The sequence below is a fragment of the Miniopterus schreibersii genome (assembly GCF_964146895.1).
Source record: "Miniopterus schreibersii genome assembly, chromosome: 2".
Classification (NCBI taxonomy): domain Eukaryota; kingdom Metazoa; phylum Chordata; class Mammalia; order Chiroptera; family Miniopteridae; genus Miniopterus; species Miniopterus schreibersii.
The window spans coordinates 53,875,196-53,889,047 of NC_138102.1; the positions used below are offsets into that span (position 1 = coordinate 53,875,196).

The 13,852-nt window shown below is 39.1% G+C and overlaps 1 protein-coding gene across 11 annotated transcripts in view; it reads left to right on the plus strand.

Moving 5' to 3' along the window:
• The window catches only part of KLF12 (KLF transcription factor 12), a 389,105-nt gene extending 378,376 nt beyond the window's left edge, over positions 1-10,729 (plus strand). For all 11 annotated transcript variants that reach the window (XM_081127130.1, XM_081127126.1, XM_081127135.1 and 8 more), the window contains one exon: positions 1,039-10,729. In XM_081127130.1, coding sequence (XP_080983256.1) covers positions 1,039-1,220 — 182 coding nt within the window. In that variant the 3' untranslated portion in view covers positions 1,221-10,729. The remainder of the gene's footprint in view (positions 1-1,038) is intronic.
• The last annotated feature ends 3,123 nt before the right edge of the window (positions 10,730-13,852 follow it).

Sequence of the window (13,852 nt, forward strand, 5' to 3'; positions counted from 1 at the left end):
CTCACTTTGCCACTCTATACATACAGATCAACAAATAGCTCTCTTCCCTTTTTGGGCCCTCTTCACCAGAGGCCGTGTGGGCCAAGCAACATGTCGTTGACTATTGGATGGAAGGGCAGAGGAGAGATCAGTTTTTGTGGGGTTGCATGGGGACAGGGCTCCCATTCTGAATGAGAGCCAGGAAAAAGCACACCTGGGTCAACTATTGTCCCGCTCCCTTTGGGAGCTGATTTGGACAATGGATAGTGTATCTTTTCCCAGCAAAGCCTTTGCATATTTTACTGTCCTTCCAAGTTGGCTGAGGGACCTGGTCAAATTACATACTTCTTCAGACTGCTTTTTACTGTGAGTTTCTACACTGAACCAATTCTGTGATTCCTTAGGGCTCACTCTAATTCCCAAGTCACTGAAAAAGGTACTTGAACTTTACACTATTAAGATAGCTAGGATTCTTTCCCAATAGTCAGGCAAAAAGTAGATGTTTATGAATAATATGTACTTAATACCTAATTTCTGGGAGTGGTAGAGTGCTTTACATTTTAATGACATATTGTGCATTTTCAGTGACTGATAAGTGGACATTGTATCCTAAAATAGCCTTAAACCATCAAAGTAATGCCCATTTTGGAGTACTGAAACAAAACATAATTAATTACCCTTTATCGTTTTTGTGAGTTTCAGCCGTAGAGCCACATCAGCGCAGGTAGAGCTCTCACATCCCATTTTAGTCTACCGGCGGCCCTTCTATCCAGGAGCCATCAGTCTGTGCCTTTTGATAGTTTGACTGCAAAGTAATTCGCCTGTAGTTGAGGATGCAAGTGTTAACTAACGTGCCAGACGTCACGGCAGGAGAGGCCAGAGGGAACCCACCATCTCTCTGCCCCCAAACCTGCTGACGGGCTGGTCAGGTTTCCCTGAGAAGGGATTTCCCCAGTGGCAAATCCACTGAAAAGAGCGATTCCCCAGTACATAGCGCTGGCCCGGTTATTACAGAGAAGCGATGGAGCACCAAAGCCTGTGTCCCTCTGTCTCTTCCAGGGGAGAAGCCCTACAAGTGCACCTGGGAGGGCTGCACCTGGAAGTTCGCCCGCTCCGATGAACTGACGAGGCATTACCGCAAACACACGGGAGTGAAGCCATTCAAGTGCGCGGACTGCGACCGCAGCTTCTCCCGCTCGGACCACTTGGCGCTGCACCGCCGGAGGCACATGCTGGTGTGAGCCGCGCTGCCGGTCCAGCTGAGCGTGAGAGCTGGCTCTCCCAGCCGCCCCCAGTTCAGCAGGGCTGAACCCCTCCACAGTGTTCACACGAAAGGGCATCACCATCCCACGATGTCTGAAAGCAGAGCAGGCAGAAGGACCCCTTCTCCTCTGGGTCTGCAGGTAACCCCCATCGCGACTCCACGAGAAACGACTGCACGCTGGCCTGGGAGATCGTGGCACAGAGGCTGAAGAGACAGGCATTGTTTCCCGGGCCGTGTACTCTGCCATTGAAAGATGTTTGTAGCTTGTACATTTTCTGAGCTGTCAGACGTTTTGTTATTGATACTTTAAAGGTCACCTGCCACAAATTGATGGCTCGAGCGAGACCTTTCAAATTGGGATGGTTCTCCCATCGTCCCACCCCTTAACCTCTTTTTACAGAAATTTTAGTTACCATCTGAGTGAGATAGAACACACATCCAATCTGTTACCAGCAAGCAGCATGAAAGTAGAAAAGAAGAAGCTCTTGGAGAGGTTCCATTCATTACCTGAAAATAAAGGGGCACTCAGGCAGCCCTTTGCAATAGGGATGGCGGCAACTAGATAGCGCCCGCAGCTTGTCACTATGCCATGCCCCGAAGAAAACCAACATTGAGTCTTTCATTTGTTTGTTGTTGATTGTTTTTGTTTTGTTTCGATTCTGTTTTGTTCATCTGTCCGCGCAGAGGGGCGGCGACATTTCGGTTGGAGCCTGGTCCCGGTGTCTGCCCTGGCATGGACTGGCACAGAGCTGTTGTGTAGTTGAATAGGAAGAGCCTGTCTAAAAAACTACTGCCCCACTTCAAATTGCAGTGTTCTGTCACCTAGGCATCATCTCTTCCTGCCCCTAGGATTTGATTACAAGGAATCAGGGGGAAAAAAACTTTCTTAGACACACTGGCACCAAGGTAAGAAGAGGTGGGGCTGCCCAGGCAAAGTCAGTGAACATGAAAAATCAGACAAAGCAGAGATGGAAATAATGCGCCTCTTGAGGAGAATAGCAATAATGAATAAAAGGACTTTCCTACAATAACTTCACTGAGGACTCACGTTACCAATTTTCATACTTACTAAAGGGATTGTAAAAAACACCCCAGCATTTTAGATGTCTTGGTTACATTTACAGCACTGAGGTAATCTTTCTGCTGTTTGTTGTCCTGCTTGGTTGACTACCACAACTAGAGATTATGCTCCCCTTTTCTTGTTTGAAAACAGTTATTTGGTGACTAGGCCAGGGAGGCATAGCAGGGAATTAACTCTTGGGTTAATGGGTCAGCTCTCCTTGGAACCGAGTCAGTGGAGAGGGCGTGCTCCCCGAGGAAAGCCTGACATGGTGCTAGTTTCCTCACTTGGAGAGCCAAGGATAAGTGACTCTCCAATAGGTTCTTCTATACAGATTTCATTTTCTAAACTGTGTCAGGACCCCATGGTTCTGCATTGGCATCTGCAGGGATGTTGAACCCACTCATCCTGTGCTGAGGGTGAGAGGAAATTACAGTCCCATCAGCCCCCTAAAATTATGAGCCTTTTTGGCATCTAGCAAAGTATACAGTAAACAAAGCAATACATCACCAACAAGCATTCTTTCAGAAAAATTATCATATTTTTCTTCCACTAAAGCTGGGTTTTTTTCAGCTTTTTGTGGCTAAGGGGCTTGGTGAGGTTTTTAGTTATTGTTGTTAAGATTTTTTATAGCTTAGATATAAACGTTGCCAGCATATAGACCTTTGCAATATATTTTAATTACGAACACTTGATTTTGGGAATTGCACAAATTAACCTCACAATATTACTAGCTCATTTTTAACCATTTGAACATTCTGAAATAATCTCCAGTTGCAGAATTATCCTTTTTAGGGTTGTCTTCTAATTCAGATAATCTTATACTGATGATGAAGCAAGAACTATAAACATTGAAACAAAGACAATTTATGTTGGATGATATTAAAAGCTTTTTTTTTTTTTATGTTCAAGTAACAGCATAATGATTTTCAGGTCAAATTCTGTCTTCAGAAATATGTGCTCTACATTTTCTGCCAGGTCTGAAAAATTCATCAGGCAATTTCCCTCCAACAAGGGCTGCAGTTCAATTGATAAATAGCTTCTTTAGCTACACAATCTACTACCCACCAAGCACTGGGATTTTTTTACCAGCTGGAAAGTTTTTTATCTGTACTGTATGCAACTCCTACTTCTCATTGCCTGTGACCATTTGGAATAGAAAAAGGTTCCCTGACGCATGCCAGCATTGGTTATTGGTCTGTGGCAAAGAACACAGAGTGTCGAACGTAGCCTGGGAGCTGTCTCCACTAGTCCCAGAACCTAGTTGGCAGGTGGTAGGTGAATCACTCAGGTGAAGTGTAGACTTGATTCCATTCTGCCTTCTCTCATAAGAAGGGCCAATTCTTTTCTCTGCTTGAGAGTGTTACAGGTAGAAATGGTTTTTTAGAGTTCACAGAACTGACAGGCGGTGGGAGCTTCCTGAATGACAGCTTGATTTAAATTTAGCCCAGAACTAAATGAGCTGCTCCTCTCTAATCATATAAGAAAGATTCAGGAAAGTGAATTTTTCTCTCATCCTCTGAAAGTGGAGACCAGACTGAGACAGTAAGTTAACTGATAAAACCTGTCAGTGTTGCACCGTTTCCCCTTTGACATGTCAATACTTCTAAGGAGAGATCCAAGCACAAGTAGTGAATGAGTTGCTGATCTCTCCCCAGGACTGAAACTTCCTTGGGGCTTGTCTTGGGACATAGCAAATGCTCTTTGTTGACTTTTTTACAAGTGTTTCCCCATGGCAAGGAAAGTGGTTTGGGAGAGAAGGAACTGGATTTTTAAGTAGGAATACATTTAGGCATTTCGTCCTATGTCCATTCTAGCCTCTTTTGAAAAGCACAGTAGGTGATGAACAACAGAAAAGTAGAATCCGAAGGACTCGTCGGTTGTTCCCTAACCAGAAGCATTTCTTGGTTTTAACCTTGAAGCAGTTCAGTCCGTTTGCAGCTGGACATGTGTGCATGTGTGGGAACTTACACACAGGCGGCGGTGAAGGCTGAGAAGCTGCAGCAGCCCTGACTATCTCTTTGTGGAGATTGTGGAGATTGAGTTCAAGGGAGTTAACATTATTTGAAAAGTTATAAGGTTCAGGCTTTGCGGTTTAAATAGATCCCCTCTTCATGTTCTGATCTTAATTGGTTAGGAAGAAGATCCCCATTCCCCACCCTCCTCCAGCCCCGTCCTGTCAGCTGTGTGTGGACCCTGAAAAGCCTGCTCGATAACTTGTCGTAAGTTCTCTTACAACAGTCAGACTGAAATTCCGAGTGGCTTTACTCTAAAGATCATCCTACTGCCTGGCATTACTTTTACAAAACACTATAGGACATTTATTTCCAAAAAGCAGTTGAATAGTAGTAACATAAACCACACTGAAGAAAAAAAGAGAAAACAAAAGCACTTTTTTTTTTTTTCACTTTAAAATTTAAGTGGAAAATAGGAAGAGGGTTGTCAGGGGGGTAGGAAATCTTACAAAAAGCTACAGTGTTTACAATGCCAGTTCTAGATGAGAAAGGCCACTCTTACTATGGTTGAAATTTTGAATAGCTCATACAAAGCTCTGTTCATTTTTGTACAACTTTTCTAAACTTCAAGTTGCCATTTGTGTTTTAAACATAAGTATGATTCTGTACTTTGAAATCAGTTCATTAGAATGATAACATGTATATGGATAAAGATGCAGTATTCCTTATTCTGTACTTTATTTATTATACTTACCAAAGCCGCAATTGAATAAATCTGATGAGGTGAGGCCTTCAAATGTATTAATACGCTTTTGTTACGCTGTTATGACTGCTTAGAGATGTAGCCGTAATGTTGTTATAAAGGTGTCTTGGCATCGACAGTAAGGACTGGCAGAATTTAAGCAGTGTTAAGAATACCAGCATCCATGACACATTGAGTTATTGCCTTCGTACAAGGGACTGAACATGATATAACTCTTACGCATCATAACAGGCCCAGGAAGCCTTAATGCTCATAGTCCATAATCCAAGCTCAGATTTTGCTCTTTATTGATGCCTGTAGATTTAGGGAGTACATGTATTCCACCACTTCACAGACCAAATCTCTTCCTTCAGTTTTTCTGAGGTAGCGCATCTCATTTTTAAAAATATTTCACTTTGATTTGGTTCTGTGTAAAAATGAGGTTTGGTAAGTTATGTTTTCCATACCACATTTCTGCTTATCCCCACACTGCCATCTACTTACCTGCACCGGCACCGCCAATCCATGCACACCTGTAGACACACCTGTATATGCAGCAGCCAATAGGCTCATAAATATCAAGAATCAACTTTTTTAAAAGAATGAATTTGTAATAATCCATGCTGTCTACAAATGTAAGTTATTTACCTTATTAGGGAATCAGCTTATAATGCTATATATAACTTTGCCTGCATTTTATAGCTAAGAAGTGTACATAAAATTGTTAAATACTATATTTTCACAGGTTCATTATAGAGTAATGTCTGTTTAGCAACCCATGTCCATTGGTACTTTAAATGTGCTAAATACTGTGCAATTGCAATAGAAATTCAGATTTTCGTAAGAAGATGAAATTGAGGATACTGCATCTTTAAAAAAAATAGAGTGAAGATATTTTACTGTATTCGTAACATATGTGATAGTGGAAAAAGTATTTTCAAACTCACAGATTTTACAGAGGTTGTAAATAGTTTGATGAAGTATGTTGGGAAAAAGAGCTTCTAGTTTTCATCACAATAAAAAAAAGAAAACTTGTTCAGATATGCCTTGTGTATCTTACACACAATTAGCGATATTGCCATGGGAACTGTGTTCCACTTTCTCACAGCACATTCCTTGTGCTTTGACTAAATGGAGTGGCCACTTGTCTCAGTTTAGCCAGGATGGTTTAAAACACAATGAACTCATTTTAAGTTGCAAACAACTGATTCCAAACTCAAAATGTCTTTACCTGAAAGGGGGTAATAGCTGCACAGGATTTTACTTGTGCTAAGAGATGCATCTAAGCAATTGTTCTCTTTTCTCAGTTATCTTCTTCCTCAACCAAGTAGTTCTTGATAAAAATAAAAATCTATACAGGTGTTTATTCTTGTTTAATTCCAGAGGGAATACTTGTAGGAGTAACTACATGTTGACAAGATTAAGTGTTATGGGATTGGCCACATGTTAAATGAATCTATACTGGCAATAGGAATAAGCTAATGCCCATTTTCAGAAATGAATTAAAAGCTGAAAGTGCCTGTCAATAAATATTATGACCAATGAGATATTCCTGTACTTTTACACAGCAATAATTCTTCTTCAGACTGGATTTTTTCCTCTACATTTGGGAAACATATGCATGTATGCACACAGTAAACTGGATCTGTTCATACACCGTCAAAAATATTCTCTTGTGTCTTCTTAAATATACCCAATCTTGTTTATGTTAGCATTTCTTAATTCAGTCTTACAGAATGTAAGAATGCAAACCTGAATATTAAAGTTATCTTCAACATACACTATGGCACATGGCAGTTACAATTTTGAGATAAAAAAACTTCACTGTGATTTGCCCCAAACTTAGGAAGCACTGAGTGTGCCTCAGAAACTTTTGCTTAGTTAACAGAAGCCAATTTATTCAGAACAAAACACTAGAACTATCTGTTTGTCTTACTTTATTTTATCAACTAATATCAGATACACAGATCCATCTTTATTTCCTTTTCCCTGATGTTTTCTGTTCTCATCGAAGAACCGTTTGGGAATGGTTTATCCCCAAAAAGTCTGTTGAGGCATAACTGACATAGAGTAAGCTAAGGTTTGCAGTTAGTCTTGGAAATTTCCAGATTTACATTGAGAACTTCACAACTTTTTGCTATAATTATTGTACTGCTAAAAGTGGAGTCGTGAATAGAAATATACAATGAGATTATATGGATAGACAAGAGCCCTGGAAATTCTCCAGCCCTGCCATCTCAGCACAAATCCACCCAAACAACCTACTGAGGGCTATCAGTAAAATTATACTCTTTTAGAGCCAAACATTTGGTAAGAGCAATTTTAAAAGTATGATGGTAATTAAACACTCGGGCTGTAGACAGAAGATGACCAGGATGCACAGTGCTCTCTGGAACCAGACCACAGGCCTAGAAAACCATCTACTGTTTCCTCCTCCAAGCTTCAGAAAGAAGGAAATGAGCCAGGGTAGGGTGTAAAATAACCAATGGAAGTGTCAAAGGAAAGCTGCTGGACTCCTTAACCTTCCTGAAGTCAAGTCTTCTGACTGGGCTGTTTTCTGAATGTTGTCTGAAAGTACTAACAGAACGTCAAAGGTCAAAAAGTCAGCAAGCCATGAAATAATGGCTCTTCTTTATTAAATACTTAGTATAGTGCCAAGCACTATACTGGGTAATTTTTTAGACACATTACCTCTCATCTGTACAGTGCTACATTTTATGGTTGAGAAACTGAGGCACAGAGAGAGGCCGAGTCGTCCTCAAACACAGAAATCGTGAAAGGCAAAGTGGGGATGGGAAGCAACCTGGCTCTGGCTCTGAAGCCTGTATTCTTTCCACCACACCACACTGCATGTGTGTTCCCAGCAGCCAACTTTCCATATCTGACTCTAAAGTAGTTTGTATTATGGATGCGTAGTCATCATATTTTCCAAGTAAGATACAGAGACATGAGATAGCATGTGATTTGACAGTGGTACAGAATATTTGAAATCCGGCTTCTCCTGGAAAGTCACACGTGAAGGGTCACTATAAGCAAGTTGCAATAACCAGAAGTCTCCCTGAACTTGTCAGTATCCTCTTACTACTATCCTACTAAATGATCGGCCTGAAGATCCAAAATCATCAAAACTCTTCCCTACTTCCCAGCATTTTAGCCAGAGTGGGTTTTTATGATTCTGTGTATTTCTTTAGATGTATTAAATGCCTTTCCACCTATATAGCCCTGCTAGAGTCTGCTTGAGGTGCGTTTGAAATTTTGACTTCCATGGAGCTAGTGGATGACAGAGCCCATTCCTCGCAGTTGTTAATGGGGCAGCGATCGCAAACATTCAGGTGAGGAGCATGGAGAGATGAAGGTAATTCCTGTTCAGATTTCTCGCCTAACAGCACCGCCTGGGAATGTTTTAAATAATCTTATAAATAATTTGTTTATAGTATTGTTAGTTCAATTGAATTTTTGTGAGAAGCTGTCCAACATTAGAGAAATGAAATCCCCTCCTCCTTTTCTGTGTAGAACAAGGTCTCTGACAGTATTGATTCATAGAAGTACTAATGGACTTAGAAAACATTAAGAGAATGTCATTTCTCATGGTGTTTCTTTTGCTGAAAATGAATCTCTTGAATTATGATCTTTCTGCCTGTTACTTGGCTGAGGGAAGAGATAAAACCTGCATAAACAGATTCCCTCCTGTGCTGAAGGCAAGTGTTCGGTGTGCACAGCCCACTTCGGAGAGGGGCCCTCCTCTCCGTTAATTGGGTTTCACAAGCAATAATTTCTCAGCAACAAAATCACAACTTTTAGTGAGGTGAAAAGAGATGAATTGTGGAAATAGTCACATCAGTACTTTTTTCATTCTAGACTTCATCTCTAGAAATTTAAAATGTTTGAGACAAGAGAGTCTGCTCTTTGTGTAAAGCAAGAACCAATAACTCTTCGTGTGGATTATTATATTTTGCTTTTTCCAAAGCAGGCTTACCAAGACTTTTATAGAGATTGATTTTTTGGTTGAGAAATGAGGGTGAATAGAAGAGTAGTATTTGGGTCAAATTCTAGTACTAAAAGTGTCAAAGTAATCAAAAAGTAAGATATTTTTAAGGACATACCAGCATCTTTCCTTTCTGCTAATTTCATGCTCCAAAGATACCGCATAAAACATTATAGAAAATGCTTTTGCCCTACTTGTGCTTCTAGTTTTTCCATAGCAGAATTTTGTAGTTACATCCAGACTATAGTATCTATTTTGTTCCTCAAACTTCATTACATTGGGTGGGTTTGTTGAACTGGGGCACTGGTGCCTATATTCAAGGCTCTTTCCTATCAACTTGTCTGTCCACAATTTGTTGTGTTTAAAAGTTCATTTTTAAAAATCACCATCCCCCCCCCGGAGTGGTGGCTGTATTGTTTTGTTCATGTCTGTGGGACACATTGCATCACATGGCAAACCAACTCTCTGTGGAAGTGAGATAACTACTTGCAAAACCAGCTTGAAAACATTGTCTTATGTATTATGTCATCCTGCATCATAAAGCAATTATGTGTATCATAACGTGTTCATTTTAAAAAAAGAGAAACCAGCAAATTCATGTTTGTCCATAGAAGAATGTACTCAGAACATTGTGTGTCGTGAAACGATGAGAACAGACCACCTTTAAGATACCCACCTGCCACTTAAAATGACATAGTTATAATTAGTAGTAGTCTAGACGTTGCTTTTGGTGTGTGTGGGGAGGGTGGGGGGATCAATTCAACCGTCATATTCTTTTGAATAAATCTCTCAGTCGTATTTGAAAAAAATACATGGTAATAAAGAAAAATATCATCTTCAGCCAAATCAAGCAGGCATCTTTTCCCTTTTCCTTAACACTTAGCTCATTATACATGGCGATTGGATTACAAGATCTACCTGTGTAAAAATACAAAAACATCCTTTAGGCTACAAAACAGTTATTCTAGGTTTGAAATCCCTGAACAGCAAATTGAATAGATGTGCTGCATCTGATTCACTTGTCGGATGTAATTTTACAGAAGACTTGGGTGTCTGACCCCAGAGAGTTAGAGTGCCCAGAGGAGGTCCTATCCATTAAATGATAAAACCCCCCAATGATGCTGGCAAGCAAATGTGTTCATTTCTTAAATCTTCATTTGGTTTTCTGTTCAGAGTTTTAATTACAAAGGAATTTATTTCTTCAGCTTATCTAAAGGTCTAATTTCCCAATAGTTTTCTCTGCATTTATATACTCTGTAGTGTTTAGGCAAACTCTGTTATAAGTTTATTAATATTATGTAAGTGTTGTTCTTGTATTTATGTATAGTGTATGTATTGTAAATATACTCAGAGCTTTTTTCCTTTTACTGTAAAATGGTGATTTTTTTTTTCCCTATGAAAATGTAAAGGGAGACCCTCCTAATGAGATTCTCTCAGAGGATGATTATTCCAGTCTATTCTCAGAGATTAAATGAACAAGTGTTATCGTTTTTAATGGTGTCTCAGACATATTCTGTTGGTGCATTGCTTTTCTGTATTCAACTCTCCTATGAATTGAGCTGTGAACTGAAATAGAGTTTAAACCTTTAACTGTATGCATTTGTATAATTATCTGAATGAAGGCATGAAGGTTAAATAAAGCATTTTGTATGGAACAAAACTCCCTAATTATTACTAAGGCTGACTCAGACACTTTGGAAATCATAGTTTATTAACAATTCTAATTAAACTTTTGTTATGAAAAGTTTTACCAGTTCTCTATAGTAATTTAAAGCACAGAACAAGATTGACTCTACATTAGAAAATGAACTGGGCTTTTATTTCATAACAGACAGCGCCTGAAGAGGGATTCCTAACAATATTTTAATGAATGTAAAACTAAAAAAGATCCGGAAATATAAAGTGATATAAAAAATGCACTTTTCATGGGCTAAAATTGAATCTCCATTAATTATAATTTTTCAGACTTTGTATGTCATTTAAATGTAGAATGATCATTAAGCACATGCCAAGGCTAGGCGATTTCTGTAAATTTTAAAGAAAACTGGATTGTAGAAGCTTTTGAAATTAAGACCATTAATGAGTAAAATTTTAAAATAAGCACTTGAAAAATGTTTAAGTATCTTCTATAGATTGTCTTTCAACTGAAGATCTGCTAGAAATATCCATTCTAACAAAGGGGTATGGTAGTAAACACTAACGATTACAGAGAATAGTGACACATGATAGATGATAATGGAAATAATATTTGAGTACTTCCTACATTTCAGGGAGTATTCTAAGCATTATATGGTCCCATTTTTCATTATAAAAATCTTGAGTTACATTCTGCTATTATGCTAATTTTGCAGATGAGAAAGTGAGGCACGGAGTTTAGGCAACTTTCCTAGTCAGTTTGGTTCAAGTATCGGTGTCTGCTAAAAGGGTATAGGTTAAGTGATAGAAAAAGAATGGAGGTGGGGAGCAGGGGTCAAGGTGAAAGGGAAAGTTAATAGCAACAAGTATCATAGAAATTTTCAAAAAATACCATTGATTGTATGTGTACAAATAAATATAAATAAACCAAACAAATACTAGCCTTCATTTCATACTCAGCAAACCATAGTGTAGTTTAATAACGCATAAAAATCAGAGACTGAAATTAATTTTGATTAACTTTATCACTGGTGAAATCCATTTCCAAATGAACGTTGAGTTCTGTGAAATCGTTCTGCCCCATTCAGAGACACTGTGGAGGGAGCCGGGGCGGCTGGAGGCCACACTCCATCCTGGGAGAGCACACTGCGTCCGCATCAGCTGGTGGGATCAGTGTACCATGGCTTTGACTTCCCAAATCCTGCTGCTTTGAGCTCTAGGAAAGGATCCTAGGGGAGCGATTTTTCTTTCCCAGTGAGAGCTTCCCTTTGTGGCTATCAGCATCAACTGGACAAAAGAAATCATTCCCTGAAAATTGTAAGATTGTTTGAAAATTGAGGCAATAAACCATCAGTACATTTTTACTAAATTATTTGTGAAGACTTTAGTTAGGCTATTTTAGAAATATTCCATTAAGGCAGGGGCCAATAAATTATTAAAGCCTATCCTGATCTGCACTCTGGTGAAGCATGGTGGTAACTAGGGCTGAACCTAATTCACTCAGTTCCTTCATTTTGGATATGATTTTGTAACAAAATGGTAAGGTGGGTATTAGATTTATGTCTTTGGCCTGATTTTCTGAGAGTTCTCATTAAACCTGCAAGCAGCCAAACCAGCTCTCCAGCTTTGTTTTATTCGTTTGTTCTTCCAATTCCAATTCACCACAAAAGGTTTTGTCATAAAGATAAGCCAGTGAGACAAATCTCATGGAATAGATCACAACACTGTTTTCACTCTCATGGTAAATATTTGCCAATACTTCTTCTACCAGTTGATTCCTGGATACTTCAACAATAAGTGGAATTATATAGGTGCTAGATCATTCCATAACCTTCTCAACCCTCACCTTTATTCTGGGTGTTTCACCTGAGCTATGATTTCTAATCTCAGCGCTGATATCTTCATTGTTTCTTATTCTCTCCAATTTAATGACTACAAAACAACAGCATGAAATAGTTAAAAGCTCAGAAACAGTAATGTGTTTAAGATTAGAATACCTTGGGGCTTTATCAAGCAGAAAAAGTATTTCAGTGCTAGGACAAAATTATACTCCCTACAAAATTATTTTAGTCCCAAAGGGCCACTGATGATTTTCATACCATATAGTGCATTGTCTTCCCACCCAAAGTTGCATGATTTCCTTCAACACAATGAGTTCCTTGTGCTTTGTCCTAGTGCTGTCTGGATTTAATATATTTCTCTCCCAACAGTGTAATAAGTATAATTTACATCACTTCCTGTTTAGTCTAAATTCACCAATGAATGCCTACACAGTCATACACTTGAGTGGTTGTCTATTTCTGAAAGAAATTACATTTTCTTTGTACAGAAACAACTTTTACATAATCTTTTTCTTTTATAGTTTCACTGTGTTAAGTGTGTGAGTGTGTGAGTGTGTGAGTGTGTGTGTGTGTGTGTGTGTGTGTGTGTGTGTGTGTGTGTGTGTGAAGCTCAGTTTTATGAGACCATGATGACAGCAGCAGGTATACTAAAAATAGGTTCACTCCGGGATACCCCAGAATTGCTTAAATACGTGTATGCCCATCACAATGCCCCTTTTTCTCTTAGTATAGCTACAGTTTACGTGCACATATTGCAATCCAGTACTTTGGAGAGGATTGCAAGGCACGGTAAGTCTGTGTAATGAGCTACTGTGATGTCTAGGTTCCTTAGAGCTTTCAAACTGAACCAAAGATTCAGATCAATTCCAGAATCTCAAGGGTAGTCTTGCTGCTGCCTCAGACTCCTCTGAACTCTTAAACTTGACCATAGACCAGGCGATGGTGTAGATGTGTAATATGGATCATCTTCAGAGCCCTTAAAGCTTTCATTAGTGTGGCCAGTATATCCCGTTGCTGAACTAGGGTCTGTGGACCCCACTTCACCTTTCATTGATGATTTAGAGCCATTGCTTTGTAATATGTTCAGGGGGAATCCACACAGTCACTTGGACATTGATGTTGATTCTTTCATAATATATGTAACAATATTATGTATCTTAAATGAGCATTTAAATTATATATTTGAAATGTCTAAAACATGGGGAAATGGTTAGGAAATTTCATAAAGCATATTTATTCAGCTACTCATAACAAGTCAATGTTATTATGGTTAGTAGTAACAACCTTTACACACATAGAATAGGAGAAAGCATATACTTGAGTTACTACACTGTGTAGGTATTATGATAATTGATATAGGACACAAAAATTGTACGTAAGGCATAATCTCT